Here is a 21,373-nt window from a genome sequence, read left to right as displayed (position 1 = left end):
AAACCACCCTCGACCCCATTCATGTTACTCTCCTGCTGGAGACACCAGCCTGCTCTCCGACGGTTTTCTACATCAGCAGTTCTTAACGTTTAAGGGAATGAAGACCCCTCTGAGAGTAAAAGCTAACACAGTATTTTAACATATATTCTAACTGCTTTATGTTACCCTTATTAAGTGGGTAGCTGTTATTCAATTTCACAGGGGAGGAAATGGAGGCCAGAAGGAATAACTTACCAGTCACACACATTTTAAGGAGCAAAACACAGGTTTGGAAACGCAACAGACTGGCTCCAGAATCCTTGCTCTATACGTGCTATTTCTACAGAAATTTTCACAAAAACTCTAGAGACCTGTCCCAGCAACACCGTATACAACAAAACGCTATCATTTCAGGAAGTTCGCACACTCCCTAAGAGATACGTGGATCCCAGGATAAGAACTTCCAAGTAAAACTCAGCACTGGCCGCCCACCCAACAACTACCTCTCCTCCCCATCCTTCCCAGCAGAGCACCCATTTGGTCCAGGCATTCCATCCTCTTCCACGTGGCCACGTGCTTCACCCTGCCAATCATGGCGATCACTCTGCCCTTGCCAGTGACCCGCTTAAGAATGAGCACTGATAGGGGACACCTGGGTGGCTCAGTCGGTTAAGCGCCCAACTTCAGCCCAGGTCATGATCTTGCGGTTCGTGGGTTCGAGCCCCGCGTCGGGCTCTGTGCTGACAGCTCACAGCCTGGAGCCTGCTTGGGATTCTGTGTCTCCCTCTCTCTCTGCCCCTCCCCGCCTCCCCGCCTCTCTCTCTCTCTCAAAAATAAACATTTAAAAAATCATAAAAACGTAAAAGAATGGGCACTGATATAACCCTGACCAAGAGAACATGAGAGAAAGGGAGATTTCCCCGCCATGAAAGCGAAACACACAACAAGCAATACCTCCTTCTGCTCTTGGCGGCTGTGTCTGCATGCGATGCCTAGAAATGGGGCAGCCACCCTGAGACCACACAATGGAGCATTAATACAGAACAAGTTCAAGGGCTTCCCCTTCGGGCCCAAGTGCAAGATAAAGGCAACTGGGCTCCTGATGATCACTGAAGGGAGCGGAGTCAAAGCTTCCCTTTGCGTGTAGCTGAAAGCACCATTACCAACCTACCCCCAGGTCCACAGTAAGCTGCCAGCCTTACTCTCTGAAGTTCCATTCACTCACTCAAATATTTCTGAAATGTCAATTATGCACCCAATTGGAGGTTTTCTCCAACTCAGCTGTGCTGACAACATCCTCTCCCTTCTTGGAACTCCTGAGACACGAACAAATCAGAGTCACACGGTTTAGCACACGGCTGCTATAATTGCTTCACACAAGTTTGTTTTTCTCACTGGCTAGGCTGAAATTTCATAAAGAGGAGGACGCTGCTGCGAGCAGACCGGACATCTAGTACGAAATACCGAACCGGAACCTGAAGGCTCCCTGTTGTCACATCAATGGCACGGAGTTTTTTGCTTGCTTGCTTGTTTACATGTCAGGGGAGAAAACGCACGGGGTTCATCTGCCCGGTTCCCACTCATCGGACGAGTTCCGGGCACTTGCTAGAGCTCCGCACAAACGCTCCAGACCACAGGTGACGCCGTGTTCCTCTCTGCCAAGTGTGTGCCACACGGCCCAGACGAAGGCCCAGCGGTACCTGCACGTGCTCGCTAAACAGTGAACAGCAAGTGCTTAGAACTGAGGGAAGAAAAACAGAACATGCATATGTTTACCTCTTTCCATTTTTATCATGTAGACCAGACCCCCAGTACTTAGGAACACCCAGGTACTTCAGTTTATGGGTACGAATCCACTTCTGAACTACAAGTTAGAAAAAAAAAAAAAAGCTTGTGATTTCACTTGTTTTATGTATTTTTTTAAATCATTAAAAGAACGTACTCACACATGCATTAAGATTGCACCTTTTTCCATAAAAAAAGGTGAACATTATGATCAGCAAATAACAAGTACCTTACAATCAAAGCATTTTTATTAACCCACCAAATTTTGTCATCCTGCTCTAAACATCATCTTTAAAATGAAAAATCTGGGGCACCTGGCTGGCCCAGTCGGTTAAGCACCTGACTTGATTTCGGCTCAGATCATAATCTCATGATCATAATCTCACGATCATGAGATTAACCCCCACGACGGGCTCCAGCCTGCGCGCCTGCTTAAAACCGTCTCTCTCCCTCTGCCCCTCCCCGGTCGCGCAGGCATGCACACCTGCACGCACGCTGTCTTTCACCGGGAAAAAAACTGAAAATCTGCAGGAGGCATTTAAAGAAAGAAAATCAAACCACAGCACTGCAGTTGTGGTCACCAACTCTAATTATGTAAATGTTTACTCTCTGCTCCAGAAAGACTAACATTTTACCCAATCTAGAAGTTGTTCACCTCATTCTAAAAGTCTTCAACCGGGATACCAAGCTGGAGGGGAGGAGAGGGGAGGGGAGGGGAGGGGAGGGGAGGGGAGGGGAGGGGAGGCTTGAAGAGGTCCCCCTCTCTTCCTTAACAGTCTCTTCAAGTTCAACAATTATAGCATCCTGCCTCCCTCCCAGGTTATGTTGTCTGCAGTTTAGAAAAAATACTCAAAAAGATTGGGAGATCCTTGAGTGATATACGTGAATTAGGATTATATCTCAATTTTTAACAATATTTCCTAAATCATATCATTTATTAACTTTATTCTACATATCAATTTAGGTGAAATCTTATCATAACAAACCCAGGAAGAAATCAGAATTCTCTCCTACAAATCTCATTAAAATGAAATTGATTCATGAAGTAAAAAATAAAAATTACAAGGCATCAAAATATAAGATCCAGTGCCCTGGTTTTGACCTAAAACAACAACCAGGGGTCATTTTAAGAGTGTAAGTAGATGTGTGCTGTACTCCTTACTTTGCTCTGGTTTGGCAGCTCGCTGGTAGAACTTCAGTTCAGTAAAGAGGGGTCCGTTGTCACTGGGCTCCTTAAAACAGAACGGGTAATTGACGCTAACAGTTGTTAACATCAGGGAGTTATTTTCAAAGAAACTTCAAAAAGGACTAAGTCGTTAGCATCAATGAAACTTCAAAAAGGACTAACACCAATTTTTCTTTCCAACGTAATTGTGAACTTAAGGTTGTAATAACTACGTTTAAGTCAAACTCCTTCGAAATGTTCTAGATATTCTAAGAGGCCATGAGTCTTCTATTTCTCTCAAGCTACACTTTTGACAGTGATAAAACGCTCAAAATCAGATACACAGCTCAGTCTTTGCAGAAGTTTATGAAAAATCTTTAAACTCATTTTCATCTTTATTAAGCTTTCTCTTAAAGCAATGATCAGCAACCATGTGAACTGTTTCACCAAGGGGCTACCAGATGCCTCTGAGATCTAATAAAATTTCAATACCCGACTTAACCAATCGGGCAAAATCCTACTCTTTTCCCTGTTTCTCACACAGTTGTATCTAGTTGTGACCTTGTCACAATGAGAATCTTCTGGAACTCCAGAGCGAGCAAGCACAGGCCGTTTAGCTGCATCCCTTCCTTTCTGACACCGATTCCCGTGTTTTTCAAACTAAGGAGCCCTACAATTTACTTCCCCTGTGATAATTCAAAGTCAAGAGGAAAACGGGGCTCAGTAAATCGTGTTCCACCAACTACACTGGACTACATTCATTTTACATTTTAAGGAATATTAACCGTGAAAATTATTTGTAAAGGGGTATACACACACACAAGTATGGACAAACAAGAAATATCAGCCTGTTGAGAGTTTTGCCTTGTGAAACAGCTTTAGAAGGGTAAAAACGGTCTTACAATTTTGTGGACTTTTTAAATAGTAAATTATGTCTGAACCAAAACTGGTTAGTATTTCACGTTTCATCATTTCTGTTGGGATTATCTTGTTTATCGAGAATCTGAGAACAATTTTTTAAAGCAGTGAAAATGTCACAGGAGGAAGCTAACTTTTCCAAATTAATTTTAGGGTCGCTTTTCTTTTAGGAAATATGGGAAAAAACTTATTTTGGACAGAACACCCGTATAGCTGGAGTTCAAGGGTCAGCAGAACATTAGAAGAAACGACGATGAGGCCCAAGCCTTTCAGGAATCCCCAGTTCAAGCCCCTATAGGAAGACTAGCCAACGTGCAGAGAGGCCAGGCCCAGTTAAGAATGAGCGAGCGCTCAACAGCAAACAGGCAGCATATAACTAACACCTGGCTCAGACACCGAAAATAAACTTGCCTTGTTCCAGGTAAGTAGACTCTTCGGGCCAGCCTTGGAACAGAGTGGTGCACAAGGATGTGGCATCTCGCCACCTTTTACGAAGGGGAAACTAACCAACATACAAGGTACGAGTCCAGATCCCGAACTTTTGGACTCAGTACCTCAAGTTTCGCCATGACCTGTGGCTCGTGTCTCGGCCTCAGCGCTTGCTGGACAGACGCCTGTGCACGCATATAGCCTACGGCCAAGAACGGGCCTTCAGCAGGAGCAGCAAACTCAGTGCAAGAAACGAAGGGAGAAATGGAAATTCGAGAGAAGAAATTCTGGTAAAGTTCCTCTCCAAAGGCTAACTTGTAGAACAGCTTATTAATATAATTCAGGTTTGAAAGGGGTTTTCCTAAGACAAATCCTGGCTTATTACCATCAGTATAAAATTCTGAGTTATTCAGTTTCAACCTATGGCATATCAAGTTTAATTTTCAAGCTTCCCTTCAGGCAATAATTTATTAAACTTATAATAATAAGAATCAACCCATATAAATCAGACTATTATAAGGAAAGCCCCACTACAACGAAGGCTCTTTGAGCTCATTTCATACTTTTTCTAATCCAATAAGAGTCCATTATAACAAAATAAAGGAGCTACTTTCTTGGCATTGCACTCTGCAGCCAAAGCTAGCTATTTCTGTTGAAGAAAATACCTTACTTAACTCATAACTAAAATTTTATTAACATATTTCAAATCTAAAATACTTTGCCAACTCTGTAATAGCCAAGATTTAGAAAAGAAATTGGGACTGACATTTTAACTAGAATATCACTGAACGTTTCTTTAAGACTTCTAAGTGTCAAAATGAAGAAGACAACAGAAAAAAACTTAAAATGTGATATATTTCAATGGCACCATCTAAAAGCAACTGGCTGCCATTTAAAAATGAAGCTGTATAAAGTTTCCCCTTCCTACCAAAAAATTATGGTATAGGAACTGAAAATTCAGGTCACTTCTCATACAGTCGGTGAGGGAAACGAAACATCAGTCTGTAAACTTCTTGCCAGGGAACTTCGAAAATACAGCTTTTATGTCAGTTCACCCTGGAAAGTGACTATGCTATAAAGAACTGTTAGGATACAAGACCCAAAAGTCCGGCCTCCCACTCAGTTCTGCCATCAGCTCCTGGACGCGACGGGAAGGGGGTGTGGAAAAGAAAACGAATTCATTATTAAAGTCTGTTAATAAGAAAACACAAAAGAGAACTCTTCCTCCTTGCTACCCACCGTCTTACCAGTTTACCATTCATCGCTGCACATCGTCTTTCCTGAGATAAAATACAGTGTCTCTCAGTTATCTAGAGGCAGAGGATACAAGTTCACCGTCGCTGGTGACCTGGCACCCCAACTCCAAGGCTGCGCCCGTAAGTCAGTAAGGAATTAGGCCCTAAACAGAACCAGAACGGCCATTGAGTAGGAGAGGGAATATATTTAAAATGTACCTGAACACCTATCTTGAATATGTGTGTCTTAACTGCATTTCAAGACCATGTGTAATTAAGACATCTGTGGGTTAACCATTTGACGCTCTTTCACACAGCAGACCCACGTATTAGCAGGGACCACATTTTCTGACAAGTCCTCCGCTCGGAGGCAGAGGCCCTCCCAGAAGCGCAGGATACCTGCCGCCTCTCCTGCATAAACGGATCCACAAAGGTCAACGGGGGTATGCACACAGGATGCCACTGAATATAATTAAGGTGTGCTGTGTGCCAGACTCTACCGGCGGTTCTCAACCTTAACGCGCAAAAGAATCCCCAGGGGAGCTTTGCTAAAAATACCAATAACAGGCCCTGCACCCAGAGGTTCTGAGTACACCGTACAACCAGAGCGAGAACCACTGTTTGACTTGATATGCCATTACGTTATGACGTCTAATTTCACATTAAAAATCAATTTGCCTTCGATTATTTCTTAAATAACAATTTGCTGAGGGTTGTTTCCCCCAAAGGTAACATATGTGCTTATTTTAGAAAATGTGGAAATACTTTGATATATTTTCTTCGCATATATATGACCATTTTATAAAACTGCCTCCACACTACACGTAGTATTGTATCTTTTTTTTTTAATACTTAATTATGAAATTTCCCCCAAAGAGTAGTACTTGTTCTTTGAAAACATGATTTTTAACAGCCCCTAATGTTTTAAGTGGCGAATGTTCATCAACAGGTGATTTTCATACTGGAAAGATCTGGTACTTATTTTATATGCTTCTGTTTGATGAACCATCTCAATTTTTAATGTTATACAGCTCTGAGAACAAAAGAGTTGCAGAACAGTAGTGGACAGAGCTACGGCCCACCACGTCACCAGGCGAAGGCAAATCGTGAAGAGGCCTGCTCAGAAAGAAACAGACGAGGGATGGGTGGCATCTAGAAATTAAAAGGTGGTTGGAAGTTACAGCTACAAAGTTTTCAAAAGAATAAAACAGGCATTTAAAAACGACACCAAGAAAACAAGTTTGCAACGAGGTCCTTATCATCAGACAACTTAAAATCCAGCCAGAGAGAGAAACCTACAAAAGTGAAAACCAACTGGCGGCATGAGAAGGATGTGAGCTTATGAAACCGCAAACTACAGGGAAACAGAATGAGTGCCTCTAGAGTTTGAAGGAGCTCAGAGAAGATGAGTATCCAGGAGGAAACCAGCAAGCCCTCTCTCTCCCTGAGAGAGGAAAGGGGAAGTCACTAATACCGTTTTGTTTGTGGCGTTCTTCCAGGATCACAGCCAAACTACCACACCGAACATGTTACGGAGATATTACATGCAAAAGAGAAATCAGCTGAATATTTATCACTGTCCTAATTACAAAGAGAAGGAGTAATACGGGCTAATGGGAACAGAACTAAATTAGGAGATAGGAGATGCAGAACGCTGAACTAGGTTTGATAACAAAAGGCTTTAAACTTAGAAATAAAGAGCAATTTACCACCTTATTAAGCAGCTAGGAAATGTTGCTCCTACCCATTTTTGCCATAACTCTGTGAGTAAAACACGTGGCGAAAGTGAAGTTACACTGAATACCAACTAAAAGTGCTTGGAATTGCCCGTAAGAAAGCAGAACAGCCTAATTCTAAAATAAACCGCAGCCTAAGGGCTGTCGGGCTACACGGAAGAGAGACCTGTCTACACACCCATCCCACCCCCAGGACGCGGCCCAGACAGCCGCCCTCCACGAGGTGGGGAGCACTGTGCGCACGTTGGCCCACGGCAGAGTGGTCACAGGGAACCACAGCACTGGAACCTCAAGATCAGGAGAAGTCCTAAGTGGACTTGCCCTCTTCGCACAATGTTAACTCTGTAAAGATCCTAAGAAGAAACTAGTCTTCCCCACAGATTTTAATTTTAACCTGTCGTGTCGGAGACAAATGCAGATAATATTCTGCACCTCCACACAAACAACCCGATTTAAAAATAAGAACATTCGCTCCCCTGCTACAGCAGCACACTGAGTATTTCAAAAGGAACGTGAGTGCACGAAAGCAGGAGAAAAATCCAAAATGAAAGGGCTTGCAGAAAAGGGAAATGACGGGACACACACCTGAAGCTGTCGACCTTACCTGCACTCCGGGCAGGACCGAGTAACCGGGACCCAGTTAGCTGCCCCCGGTCAACAAGTATCACTAACACACTGGACAGAAGAGGGAGTTACTATTTTCAGACATTAGGCAGAACGGGTAGTACCTCTGAAAGATGGGAAACAAACAGAACGAGCCCCAGGCAGCCCCAGCTTTCCTCACGGAGGCACCAGAGTAAAAAGGGGGCAACTCGGGGTTCTGAGGGGCCAGGAGGCCGATGACCCCGCCGCCAAAACCAAACCAGGAGATTGGACGTTTTTAAAATCTAGAAATATTAGAACAAAATTAAAGACCAACATCCCTCATGGACACAGACATAAAAACCCTTCACAAAATATCAGCAAATCGATTCCAGCATTATGTAAAAAGCGTGACATGTCATAACTAAGTGGAGTGTATGTTAAGAATAATAGTCCTACGCTCAAACGACCAATCGGTATCACTGCCACATTAACAGAACGAGGGAGAAAAAGCCTGGGATCCATCTCAGCCGATGCAGAGAAAGCATTCACAAAATAAACAGGCAAACCACAACCCGGGAGAAAATATTTACAACACATACATCTGGAAGGAGACTTGTGCCCAGAACAACTCTCTTACTGCTCAATCACAAAACGCAAAACAACCTAGATGTTAAAAAAAAAAAAAAAAAAAAAAAAAAAAGAAAGACCGAAGAGGCACTCCGAATGCCCAGGAAACACCATTACTTAGCAAAAGTGATCAAAATCTGCCACCTAGTAAAACTCGAAGACACGTATCACGGCTGCAAACCCGCCAACCCGACAAGCACACACACGGAGGAGGACGTGGGAGCGACCGGAACTCTCACTCGTGGCTGGTGGACATGTCAGATGGCAGAACCACTTTGGAAAATCCGTCTTATAAATGTGAACATGCACCTTCCCTGTAAACCACCGATTCTCCTTCTAGGTATTTATCCAAGAGAAATGAAAAACCTTGTACAAAAATCCTCAGAGAAGCTTTATTCATAATGGCCTAAAACTGGAAACAATCCAAATGTCTACCAACAGGAAATGGAAAGGAAAAAAAAAAGCTGTAATATGTGCACATAATGTAATATTCTGAGCAGTAAGACTGAACAAGGAACTACCAACAACATGAATAAGCAATATTAAACATTATGCTGAGCATAATAAGTCAGAAACAAAACAGTATATAGAGTACAGTATCATTTCTGTGACCTTTCAGACAATAATAACTTATCCACAGCAAAAGTAAAAAAAAAAAAACAAAAAAAACAAAAAAACCCCCCCCCCCACACAACCAAAATCTCAGATAAGTGGTTACCTCAAAGGGTACAGGAAGTAGGGGTTTGACCAGAAAAGGACACGAGAAATCTTTTTGGGGTGATGGAAATACTGTATTATTTTGAGAGGGGTGAGAGTTACACAGGTATATGCACTTGTCAAAAGTATTCAAATTATTTAGTATCTATGGCTTTCCTTGTAAAACTACGCCTGAATAAAAAAGTGTTAAAAACAATCACTAAAACAATTCAGGTCCAAAAGAGTTAATTCACAAGAGATCAAATCTACTCTTCACTGAAAAGAAAGTAAAATAAAACACACCAAACACAAATCTTCAGGATAATTCTGAGTTCTATAGCCTCTAGAAAAAAAGTAGGGGTGGGGAACTTATGTGGGTGATTTGCCTAAATAACAGACCCTGTTATCTCTTCCATTATTTAACAAAGACATGTTCTTCACACGGATTAAAAAACTCTAAGAGGAGTTACAACTGTAACTTTTACGCAGAAAGATGCATAATATATTCCTAATAACAAACAGTAGCTAAAATGCTCTTTAGCGCACCAATATATAAGTGGACCTGGCCACGCAAAGTATGCTTATACCAGATAAGATGCCGTCAACCTCTCCTCGTTACAAACTAATTTCAACACCAGTTTGGCAAAAACAAAGTCCCAAGTGATCACAATTATATAAATAATATAATTTACAAAAATGGAAGGGGAAGGGGAGAAACCTGGGAAAAGCAAAAACTGACCAAGTGGAAGCTGACAAGCAAATGCAAGATAAAATACGGTAAAATTTCATTAAACTAGTACAGTCTTATATGATATAAATAAAGCATCTCAACTATTGCAAACATAGCTAAAATAAACAGAATGAGCTGCGTATTTTTATTCCATGTCTGTATACCTCCATGCTTCCATTCATTTTCCACCAAATACCAGTATCACTCTAATTCCAAAGAGAGGAAACAGACGTTTGAATGCAAATTATTGCAAATTATAAAGCTACTTTTGTGTCTTATTAAATATTTATTAAGCACTGTTAAAAATATAGTACCTTACGGTTCAATTAATTCTAGTTATCAAAAAGGATGTTTTACAAAGTAAATACTATACCCATTCAACAAAGAAGAAAAGCAGCTAAAATCTTTTCTTACCACTTTTACAACACAGGGTGCATCACTGCCCACAGATTTCGAAGAATTCAGATCAGCTGTTTGAAAAAGTGACATATGTAATATCAGAACAAGAAGTAGCATCATTTTAATTAGCCTGTTAACTAACCCTTTGTTAATATTTAGGTCTGGATATCTAAAACCCCTTGATAGAATAAATTTCAGTTCCCAAATATGTGTCTCAGGATTATCATTACAGTACATCTCATCAATTTGAAGACTTTTTTTTCATGAGTTAACATGTCTGAAATTGAAATGCCTCTTATAATTGCTGGTATCTTCAAAATGATCATCAATTAAGTATGGAAAACTCTGAGTTAAAGATTTCTTTAATTCGAAAGTACTCATGGCCTTTGATATGCTAATGTAGGCTGTGAATTCCCAAGAGGACGGTAACTGATAAAATTTCTTAAATATACAAACCAGGGAATCCTTTTAAGAAGGGGCATTAAAAAAGAAAAAAAAAGGAAGAAAAGAGAGGAGCTAAAATCCCAAAAACCACTAGTTTTGGGGGAAAAAAAAAACAAAACTCCTCTAAACCAACAGCCAGGATGTTGGCACTAGAACTCTGAGCTGCCATCCGTAATAATCTTAATGTGGCTGCCATTTCATTTCCTGCAAATAGAGCAGCACAGGTGCCCTGGAATACTGCATCAGGAGTGTTAGGCTGCCCACATTCATTAAACAGATATTTCTGCCAAGGACCTCCTATATGCCAGTGTCTAGGAAAGCGATTCGGTAATGAACAGAAGGAAGTAATCGCTCTTCTCGTGAGGCTGACGTTTCAGTGGTAGGACACCAACAACTATTAAAATACCAAGTACGCTTGATGGTGTAAGTGCTACAGAGGGAAAATGAGGCAGGAACGGAAGGCAGACAAATGTTGCAAGGTACCGGGAGAAACCTCCCTGACAGGGTGTCACTGGAGCAGTGGTCTGAGGCAGTGAGGGAATAAGCCACGCAAATATCTGGGGAAGAACATTCCAGGCAAACCAGCACAAAGGCCCTGACGTGGAAAGTCTCCGACGAGTCTGAGGAAAGCAAGGAGGCCAAAGTAGCTGGAAAAAATTAAGTGAGGTGGAAAGGAACAGGGGACCGATCAGAAACGCAGCAGGGAACAAACACCAGCATGACGGGTGACATAAAGCTGTCACTGCGATTGAGCTGGAGAGCCGCTGGAAGGTGCCGGGAAGAGGATGGCAAGATCAGACTTTGATCCCTTAAGAATTCTTCAGGCTGCCTGGCGGACAACGGCGTGCACAGGGCAAGGGCAGAGGCAGGGAGGTCGGCCGGGCTGTTACGACGCTCCAGGCGAGAGACGGCAGAGGCCTGAGCCAGGGTGGCAGCCGACCAAGCGCCGCGAAGTGGTCTGACTGTGGGCGTTTTCAGAGAAGAGCCGACCGGATCTGTTGGTGAACTGGATAGAGAGGACAAGGGCGGGAAAGGAGGTAAGGAGGCCTCCAAGTTTTGAGCCTGAGTAACTGCAAAGACGAAGTTGCTCCTTACTAAGACAGAGAAAACCACAGGAAGAGCTGGTGCTCCAGGCTGCCTGAAGTCTCAGATGCTCACGAGGCATCCAAGTTCAATTGTTAAATAGGCAGTTGATCTACAAGTCTTGAGTTCACAAGAAAGGTCCAAGTTCGAGAAATGAATTTGGGAGTCGTCAACATGGAAATACCACTCACTTAAAACCAGGAGCCCAGAAGACCCCTAGGGAATGAGTGAGGACAGAAAAAGGAGACCCCAGGACTGAGCCCTAAGGCATTCTCACGTTAGAAGGTGATGAGATGAAGGAGGGAAGGAAAAGGAAATCAAGAAACTGCCAATCAGCTGGGAAACGGCAGTATTTTGAAGAAGCTGCAGCTAAGGTGCTTCACACTGAAGAAGGAACACTGAGTCACAAGAACGGCTAACGTGGGCGGACAGAAAGTGGGAGCTCCAAGATACATCACTCAGATACTGAGTTAGTGATAGAAATCAGGTTGTTGTTTTTTTCTTAAATAAGCATGCAGTATACAAAATATTAAAATAAGGATAGTATCCCAGTCATACTTCACAATTCAAGTGAGGAAAGGTGGAAAAGGCAGCTCAACAACTCATGTGAACATCACGTGCTACAAAATATGCCACGCACAAAGAGTACGGTAAGAAGAGATCTCCCATTGCCGAGAAAGAAAAATGGTTTCAACACAGCATGGAAAGCAGTAAGAAAGGGTTGGGGCGCCTGGGTGGCTCTGTCAGTGAAGCATCCGACTCGATTTCAGCTCAGGTCATGATCTCACAGTTCGTGGTTCGAACCCCATGTCGGGCTCCGTGCTGATAGTGCAGAGCCTGCTTGGGATTCTCTGTCTCCCTCTCTCTCTGCCCCTCCCGGCTCTCTCTCTCAAAAACAAAAAATTAAAATGGAAAAAGAAAAAAGGTTAACGCAAAGCAAATATACACAGACGGTACCTGCTCTAAACCCAGCTTTGGAAAAATGAAGAAAAAGAAGCATCACGTACAGAGATCAAGGGGCAAAGGGCAGCATGATGGCCAAGGCACAGTCTGGCCAAGGCCAGACTATAGGAAGGATCTTGTATGCCATTCTCAAAAATCTGGCACTTTGTCCCCAGGGCCAGGGCGAGCCATTACAGAATTTAACTAGTTTACATCGTTCAAGCCACGATGTGAACAATGGGATGCAGGGGGCAAGACTGGACAGAGAAAAGTCACTGCCGTGGCAAGAATCCAAACAAGACCTGAAAATGACCTGCACTAAGGCAGGGTCGGCAAACATGGAGAGAGAAAGCCCCACAGGTAAAGCAACAGGACTAGACGAAGTACCAGGGACAGTGGTGAAGGAACACTTGAGAAGGCCTTCCCAGTGCCTGGCATGAGCTAATCCTCTCCTAGTCACGAGAGAGCCTGTGCGACATCCAAGGAGAGAGCCCTGAAGGCCACCGGCTGTGGGCCTGCACTTGGGGGAATCGAGTCCTAGGCTCCAGACAAAAGATGTGGACATTGACAGTGAAAAGACAGTAACGGCAGCCGTGAAATGGAAGAGGTCACTCAGAGAGAACACACAGAATGGCAAGTGAGCCAAGAAAGGAAAGCTGGGGAGCACAGAAGTCTTCCAAGAACGACCAAGCACCTCCAAGGAGGCAGCAAGGACACCACGAGGGAAGCGTCACCGTGAAACACAACGGAAACCATCTCTGTGAGAAGGAAAGGCAGACACGAGCAAATGCCACAGAAAATACCCAAGAAAATCCAAAAGCAATCTTTTGAATTCATTAGCAGAAATTGCTGCGGATCCTGAACACGGCTGCTTCTGTGTATCAGTGGGCCCAGAGAGAGACACTGGAGGCAGCGATATTAAAGCAAATCCACATTGATCAGCTCAGCTTTACAAAAGCAGTTTTATTGCAGAAATCACTGGCTATTAAAACTACTCACTATCAGATGGCACTTTCCAACGATAAATACAAATACAAATAAAACAGCACAAACGCAACCCAAGCTGCAAATGTGCCAAAGGTTACAAAGCAAGTTAACTAAGGCAGAACGAAGAGCCTCCTTGCTTCCAGCTGCCACTCCTCACGTGAGCTGTCCTGGGTGCCCGCGGTCTGCGGTATAGACGGCTCGTACCATGAGCCACCTCTACACCACAAGGTCAAAACCTACATACCTGGCCAGCATGGCTACTAACCTTGCACGGTTTATGAGGGTTCTCACCTGAACAGACAGCCTAGTTTACCGGGACGGCTCTGGCTCTGAACAAAACGAAAGAATCGGCACCTGTCTGAGGCGCCGCTGACCTAGAGGAATCGTATTTACACGCACGGTAGAGCACTGGGTTTCAAGCTGTGTCACGAACACACCTCTAAGAGGCGGCAGCTAACCCGACACCTCCACTGGTCCTGGAGGAGTCAGAGTCGGACCCTCCTGAGTAAGAGCTCTTGATCCCTGCCAAGGGGCTCTCAAATGTCAGCATGCATCTGAATCCCCCGGGGCACTTGTTCAGTCGCACCGCTGGGCCCTCTCCCTACAGTGTCTGATTCGGATTCCTAGGCCAGGGGTGGGACCTGAGAATCTCAGTGCCAACAAGTTTCCATGACTAACACGAACCTAGTATCTAATATTAGTATCTTGAGTAAGATGCTGCTTGAAAGAAAAAAGGGTTCCGCTACTGAAAATAAAATGTTATAAACCTCGTGGCAGAAACTATATAATTAAGTAAATAGTTAACTAAATGGAGAGTAGAGGTGGAGTGAGAACATATCACGGAAAAGTTAGAAAGAAGTACCAAAAGAAACATGAACTCTAACTGTATCACTACTAATATTCTAGGTGAAGCAGTCAGCTCTAGAAGCAATCAGGTAAAATATTTTTTTATATCAACAATTTAGTTCACCTGTAGAATCTCAGGGTTCCACATGGGTCTCCCCAAATTTCAGAGTAAGTTTGCTCATTAATAACACATTCTCCCAATTCCATTAGGATGCCTACTAGAGTTGCATAGAAAGAAAAACCAAATCCACACCTGTTAAAGATCTAAAAATCTCCAAATTAAGCCAAAATAAAGGGAATCGATGCTAACTGAATGGAGGTACAGAAAGGAAGGTGGCCAGGGCTTTCTCCAGGTATCGGAAGAGATTGAGACTATAGAAAATATCTTAAAAAGCTAAAGCACAATATTACAGATACGCTACCCTCTTTTTCTACTGTGATTAAATCAACTTTCCTTTCCACTCCTGTGTCAGAGATGCAGTTGCCTAACCATACCGTCTTAAGTTGAATCTAGAAATCGTTAGGAACAACCTGTGAAAAGCTCCTAACTTAGAAACTCCTTCAATAAGAAAGCATGTAAATCTTTGGACAGGCAATTAGAAGTAGTCCTACACCGGGGCGCCTGGGGGGGCTCGGTCGGCTGAGCGTCCGACTTCGGCTCAGGCCATGACCTTGTGGTTCGTGAGTTCGAGCCCCACGTCGGGCCCGCGGCTGTCAGCGCAGAGCTGGCTTCACATCCTCGGTCCCTCTCTCTCTGCCCCTCTCTCCCCTCCCCCCCCCCACTTGCACTCCGTCTCTCAAAAATAAACATTCAGCAGCAGTCGTACACTCACCAAGATATATACAACCGAAACCGCCCTGGCCGATGGGGGATCCTAGTTTCCACTCCTTCTTGGTCATGTCAGTGATGATCTCCCCAGCTGCAAAGTGTTCGGCAAGTTGTCTCTTTGTGGGGCCCTGTCTTCCAGCCTGAGCCACTTTTACTCGAGGCATCTTCACTATAATATAAAAGAAAGCGACGTTCAGAGTTATAATCCTAGAAGTGCTGAAACATTTTCCACGAAGGAAAGCTCTGGGCTCCACAGGTGCTTTTCAAATGAGGAAGCGCATTTACGACACGACAGGCGACGCTTTACACATGGGCCCCCAGCCAGCCTCACTCACAACGCTGTGAGCCTTACATTCTCGTCCCCATTTCACAGACGAGGAAACGAAAGCTCGGCCAAGTGTGGCAGCGCATCCAAGGCTGGAGACCTAGGAAGCGGGAGAGCAGCAGAAATCTGCCCTGAGGACCGACGGGGCCCCAAAGCCTCAGCAGCACAGCCCCCAAGTACAAAACCAGCAGTGAAGGAGTGACAAGGGGACTGGGGCTGTTTGGTGACAGCCAGCATTGCATGCTTCCCTTGTCACCACTGTCCCTTCTGGCGGTGACCCTCGATTCACCCTTCTCACTCACGGACACGCTGAACGTAACACTCAGGGAAAGCGGTGTGTTACTGTGAAAACGGCCCAGGGCTGGGATCAAAAGGCCCAGATTCCAGTGTAGCTATGACACCAGCGGGATGGGTGACCGTGATCAAGTCACCTCTCTCTGGGCTTTAAGTGCCCTCATATGCAGCTTACCTCACTGAGAGAAAGAACCCAGGTGGGGAAGGGGCGGGGGGCGGGGGGCCAAATTCTCAGCTCTACAAGTACGAATTGAAAAAGACGTAAAACGAATACTCTTTAGGAGGCTATAGTTCCTTGAAACTATCAGAGACCACAAAGAGGGCAGTAAGAGTTTATGGGGTGGTCTGCAGCACCTGAAACGGCTGTTCACGTGAACGAAGTCTGTTAAGAGAGGACAATTCGCAAAAGGTGGCTCGGTCTGGAGCCCAGGCAGTCCAAATCCATACACACGACATCAGACGGGGATATTTTAGCAAATATCCACCCACTATCCCTCCACAGGCATAAACTCCATAGATGCAAATACTCTTTATGAACTTATGGGGGATTTTTAAAATTCTTCCTATAGAACACCAACCCTTCTTCATCGTCTGAATCTTCTCTAAGTTAACAAAATATCTTCAGAATAAATGAAGGTGGCAATTATGTCTTCCTCTCAAGCAGTTCTCTTGATGCATATTTTTAATCATTGTAAAATCTCCCTGAATGAGTTTCAGTGTAAACCCTGACAGCCAGACTCAATACACAAGGTGACTTTTACAGCTATGGTTGTAGCTGAGTACAAGGAACAACCACACGACAGACAGTTCTAGCAAACACTACGAGGGATGCCTTCGAAATTTACCCAACTGTATCAAATCATCAGCATAATCTCCTATTTGACGATGTCCTTAGAGGAGTCAAGACAGTTGAAAATGAGTTAAAAAAAAAATCTTTTCCTCTTTCTGGAACTCAAGACAGTAACTAGACTATCTTTTGTGTCTTTCTGGAATTCCTTTCCAAAAGTGACCATATTTCAAATGAAATATTCTAGCTCACCTTCTACTCAACAGAAACGGTGGTCAACAAAAAGCGTTTTTCCTCCAAAGTATGTGGTTAGCTTTTACTCTCAGTTTTATTCCCACAGCCTAAATGTGATCATTAGCACAGTCTAGACTGACTTTTCCTTCCTCCCGAAAAGCCGTCGCGCAGAGCAGAGGCCGTCACGGCCGGCCTCTTGACGTCTGTACAAACCGCCACGTCCAAAGGTTCACTGCTACTGAAGGGGGTGGGACCGCCAGCTCACCGGTCTCATCTCCCGAAATTTCCCCAGAAAACCCAACCAGGACAACTGGAGAGCAAGCCTCAAACCCCAGGGACAGCATCTCCAACAAGAGCGGGTGACAACATCCCCCACCGCCACAAACCCCGAATGGGAGTGGGTGAAGAGGCCGCAGACAGCGGGACGGCCCACGTGCCACCAGCAGCTGGCAGGGAAGCGGCAGAGTGCGGCGGTGTGTCTGAGGAATCTGAGAATCCCCAGGTTACCAGCAGGTACTTCTCAGAAGCACGGACAACGCGGGAACAGCAGCCACGGCCAGGAAGGGCTGTGCACACTCCAGCAGCTGGCGAGCGGTGGGGGGCTCCCCGGGAGGGCTGGGGCGGGCCGGCCTCCACGGCTCGAAGGACCAACCAGCCAGAACTCTCCCTCAGGTGGAGGAAAAACTGGTAGCAATGGAATCCAAAGTGAGCATCGCGAAGATAATACAGAGAAAGGGGAAAGAAGGTTCAAATCAAAGTAGATGTGTAAGTTCGCCTCCATGGTTCAGAACGTGACACCAAAAAAAAAAAAAAAAAAACCGAAACAAAATGAAAAACAAAAAAGAAAAGGAGGCTGTAAAGGATAACAGGAAGTCGACCCGATTTACACCATCTAGAACTAATTGCACATAAAAGAAAAATTGCTTATGAAACTCAGCAACCAAAAAGAGGATCAAGGCCCAGTCCCATGCAAACTCAAAAATTAAAAAAAAAAAAAAAAAAAAAAAAAATCCCTTCAGAAAAATACAGAAAGCGTGCCTGCCAAAAACTTGAGAGCTACGAACCAATATTTCAAAAGAAGCTTAAACATTTATATATATATAAAGACTAAGATCAGAACTAGAAAAACTCAGAAACCAAGAGATAGAAGGAAACTAAAAAGTCACCATCATTTCCAAAATGAAAACTAAACTAGAAGGAACATCAAACTGAATGCAATTTAAACACAGTGACTTAACAGAAATAGGCCAGTGAAAAGGAACAAACTTTAAAAATCGCAAAGGGTGGGGGCACCTGGGTGGTTCAGCCGGTTAAGTCCCCAACTCCTGACACCTGCTCAGGACGTCATCTCGTGGCCGTGGGATCCAGCCCGGTGTCAGGATCCACACTGAGCGTGGGACCTGCTTGGGACTCCCTCCCTGACTTTCTACCCCTCCCCACGTGCACGTGTGCTCGCTTGCTGTCTCTGTCTCTCTCTCTCTCTCTCTCTCTCTCTCTCTCTCTCAAAATGAACTTTAAAAAAAATAAAAAATAAATAAAAATAAAAAAGCGTGAAAAAGAGAAACATTTCAGGAGAAAATCATAAATTCACAACACAGAAAAAGACAACGAACATACCACAAAGAGAATCAAAGCAAAGGAATAGAATACTAAAGACACTTAAGAAGAGTTCGCTGAACTTAAAAAAAAAAAAATGTGAATCTACAAAAAAAAAAAAAAAAAGGTTTCAGCACACATGGTCCACAGGAGAAATCAGCTCAGCATGACCCACGCCCAGACAGAGCCTAGTAAAAAATTACCAAACTCCGTGGTGAGAGCAAATATTCCTTGAGCATCCAGGCCGAAAACAGATCTTTTGTAAGGAAAATAAATCAGGCTGTCCTCACTTTGACAGCAACACTTGTGCCAGGGAAAAAAGAGAAAGTAACAAACTTAAGACAAAGACAACACAAACGGAAGATTTTATGCTCAGTTAAATTTCAAGTACAAAGACCAAAGTGTTCTCCACATGGAAAAAGGGAGTCAGAACCCACGGCAGAACAAGCCTTAGATTTCCAAAATGCATGAAGAAACATGGCGAGCGGGAAGTGGGTATTTATTTATGTATTTACATATATTTATTTGTAGAACCGAGTCACCAAGGGCAATCAGGACAGCACAGAGTATATAATGGGCACGTGTCCTGACAAAGTAGGTAGGGCACAACTGTAAAAAAAAAAAAAATGGGAGAACATACGCAAAAAAGAAAACAACTTTCCAGAAACCATTACGCAAGTGCTACTTGGTTTTGTTAACTAAGGTTACTGTATACAGCTGTGGCATAATGTAAATGAGTAATTACGTGATATTTTAATGGTCATCCCCTTGTATCCTTAAAAATCAAGATTCAAATTGAAAGAAAGGGGATGCAGATGAAAGAAGAGGTAAGGCTTAAAATGCTTTACTGGGAAATATTTGTAATTCAGAGGTTATTTTATCTTCTGCAAAACACACACACACACACACACACACACACACACACACACACACCCTTTCGTGTTTGCTAGCCTTATTCGCAAAAAAAGCTTCGAAAAAAATAACCAAACCAGTAGTAGTGATTATCTCTAGTGCATAAATTGTATTCTTGAAATACTGTTCCATCTAAAAGAAACCAGGTCCCTTGAGGAAATGGCTGGTTCCGGGTCTGAAGCTACAAGTGTACAAGGCGCACTTGGGACACCTTGTCATTTGTAGGTGTCAAGGAATCTCTCAAAGATGACTGGGGTTATGTCAGATATGTCTAAGGAGCCAACTGAGATGCTCCCACTGACTAAAGATGGGCCAGTTTGAGTCAATAAAGATAATAACCGCTATGGATTAAAACAAATAAAATGGGTAAATCCAAGAGTTTATAATAGTAAGAAGACCTAAGTGGTCACCTCTAGAGAATAATAGGAAACCACATAATTTTGAAAGGTGGTTCCAAAAATTTAAAAAAAAAAAAAGAAAGGAATGAATGAATGAAAAGAATCAAGTATTTATCTTTTCTTACTTACATGAATTGTACCATAGGGTAACCAAATATTAAATGAAGAGAAATTTCTCCTTATGGAAAATTTTCAGCTAATAAATGAATAAGAATGGTTTTAGGTTAGCACCCTTTCCACCTTCTAATGAATTAATGGATCCAGACACTGAGCCCTGATAGCTACTAACATCAAAATATGAGAGATGTCCAGACATATTATACTCCTCCTGATAAAAGAACATGCTCATACCCATGAAGTAATCTTGCCAAAAAAGAAAAAGAAAAAATAGACCCTGAATCTGATCAAGCCTACCAATTCACAGGATATGAAAAGAACAGAAGAACATGATAAGCTATAGCACAGGATTGCAATCAGCAAAATCCCAAGGGTGGGAAACCCTAAGGTCCATATAATCCCATTTCTGCAACTGGTAAGGGTAGAAAAAGGAGAGATGGGGGAGAGGAGAACCGGATGTAAAGAGACGTAAAACAACATAGTACCTGAAACAAAACAAAATCAGGCCAATCTAAACTGCAGTGTTTAGGGATGCACATGTGCGTGATAAAACTATAAAGAAAAGGAAACGATCGCCACAAAAGACAGAAGTTACTTTTGGAAGCATAAGAAAGTTGTGGTGAGGATGGGGCCGGGGGTTCTAATTTATGATGTCGGGGGTGGTTCTAACAGTACCTTAGAATTCATGGAGTCTGTATCTGTCTGCTTAATAAGGTCTTCCGTATTGTGAACTATTTTGTTTTTAAGCACTAAAAAAATTACTGTTCCTGTAGTTAACAATCACCAAGAGACTGAAACTGACAATCTCTTCACACTCTCTGAGCTTGTCCCATCAGAGACACACACACACCCATGCACTCCTAAGTCAAATCTGCACCTGGTTTCCTGTGAGCTATCAGTTGCCTTTTGCTTTTTTATTTACAGGCACTTGTTATACATTCTCTAGTAGAGAAATAAACTCTTGAAACTGCAAATAATCTTCCCCATCTGCCCTTTGATATTGTGTATTTTTAGCTTTTGGACTTGATGGAACCCTTGGAAAGACCCCTTCCAGTGACTCTTGTCAAACATCTCCCAGGCCTTCTTTTAGTTATTTTACGGCTTCGTCATTTGCTGATACAACTTTGCTTTGTCTACACTTACACTGGTATAAGATACAATCAGAGGTTAAGAATTCTGGAAGTTTCCAAATGGTTATCCAGCTTCTTCTCCTCGGTCCCTCATGCACATTACGGAGATCCGCGGGGTTCGAGGAACGTAAACCCACCACACAGCCGGGGTCAATGAAGGACAAC

General features: G+C 43.4%; 1 protein-coding gene across 6 annotated transcripts in view; it reads right to left on the bottom strand.

Moving 5' to 3' along the window:
• Positions 1–21,373, bottom strand: part of VRK1 (VRK serine/threonine kinase 1) — a 75,903-nt gene that overhangs the window by 26,382 nt on the left and 28,148 nt on the right. For 4 of the 6 annotated variants that reach the window (XM_027066578.2, XM_027066580.2, XM_027066579.2 and 1 more), the window contains 4 exons: positions 15,420–15,584; positions 10,300–10,355; positions 2,927–2,996; positions 1,756–1,843 (listed from right to left, as the gene is read on the bottom strand). In XM_027066578.2, coding sequence (XP_026922379.1) covers positions 1,756–1,843; positions 2,927–2,996; positions 10,300–10,355; positions 15,420–15,579 — 374 coding nt within the window. In that variant the 5' untranslated portion in view covers positions 15,580–15,584. Of the gene's footprint in view, positions 1–1,755; positions 1,844–2,926; positions 2,997–10,299; positions 10,356–15,419; positions 15,585–17,073; positions 17,770–21,373 lie in introns of those variants that run through there. The other 2 variants (XM_053224919.1, XM_053224920.1) reach the window with 2 other exon arrangements.

The sequence above is a fragment of the Acinonyx jubatus genome, chromosome B3 (genome assembly GCF_027475565.1).
Source record: "Acinonyx jubatus isolate Ajub_Pintada_27869175 chromosome B3, VMU_Ajub_asm_v1.0, whole genome shotgun sequence".
NCBI lineage: Eukaryota > Metazoa > Chordata > Mammalia > Carnivora > Felidae > Acinonyx > Acinonyx jubatus.
The sequence above is the reverse complement of the archived record's forward strand: the minus strand, read 5'-3'. Positions and strand labels throughout refer to the sequence as shown.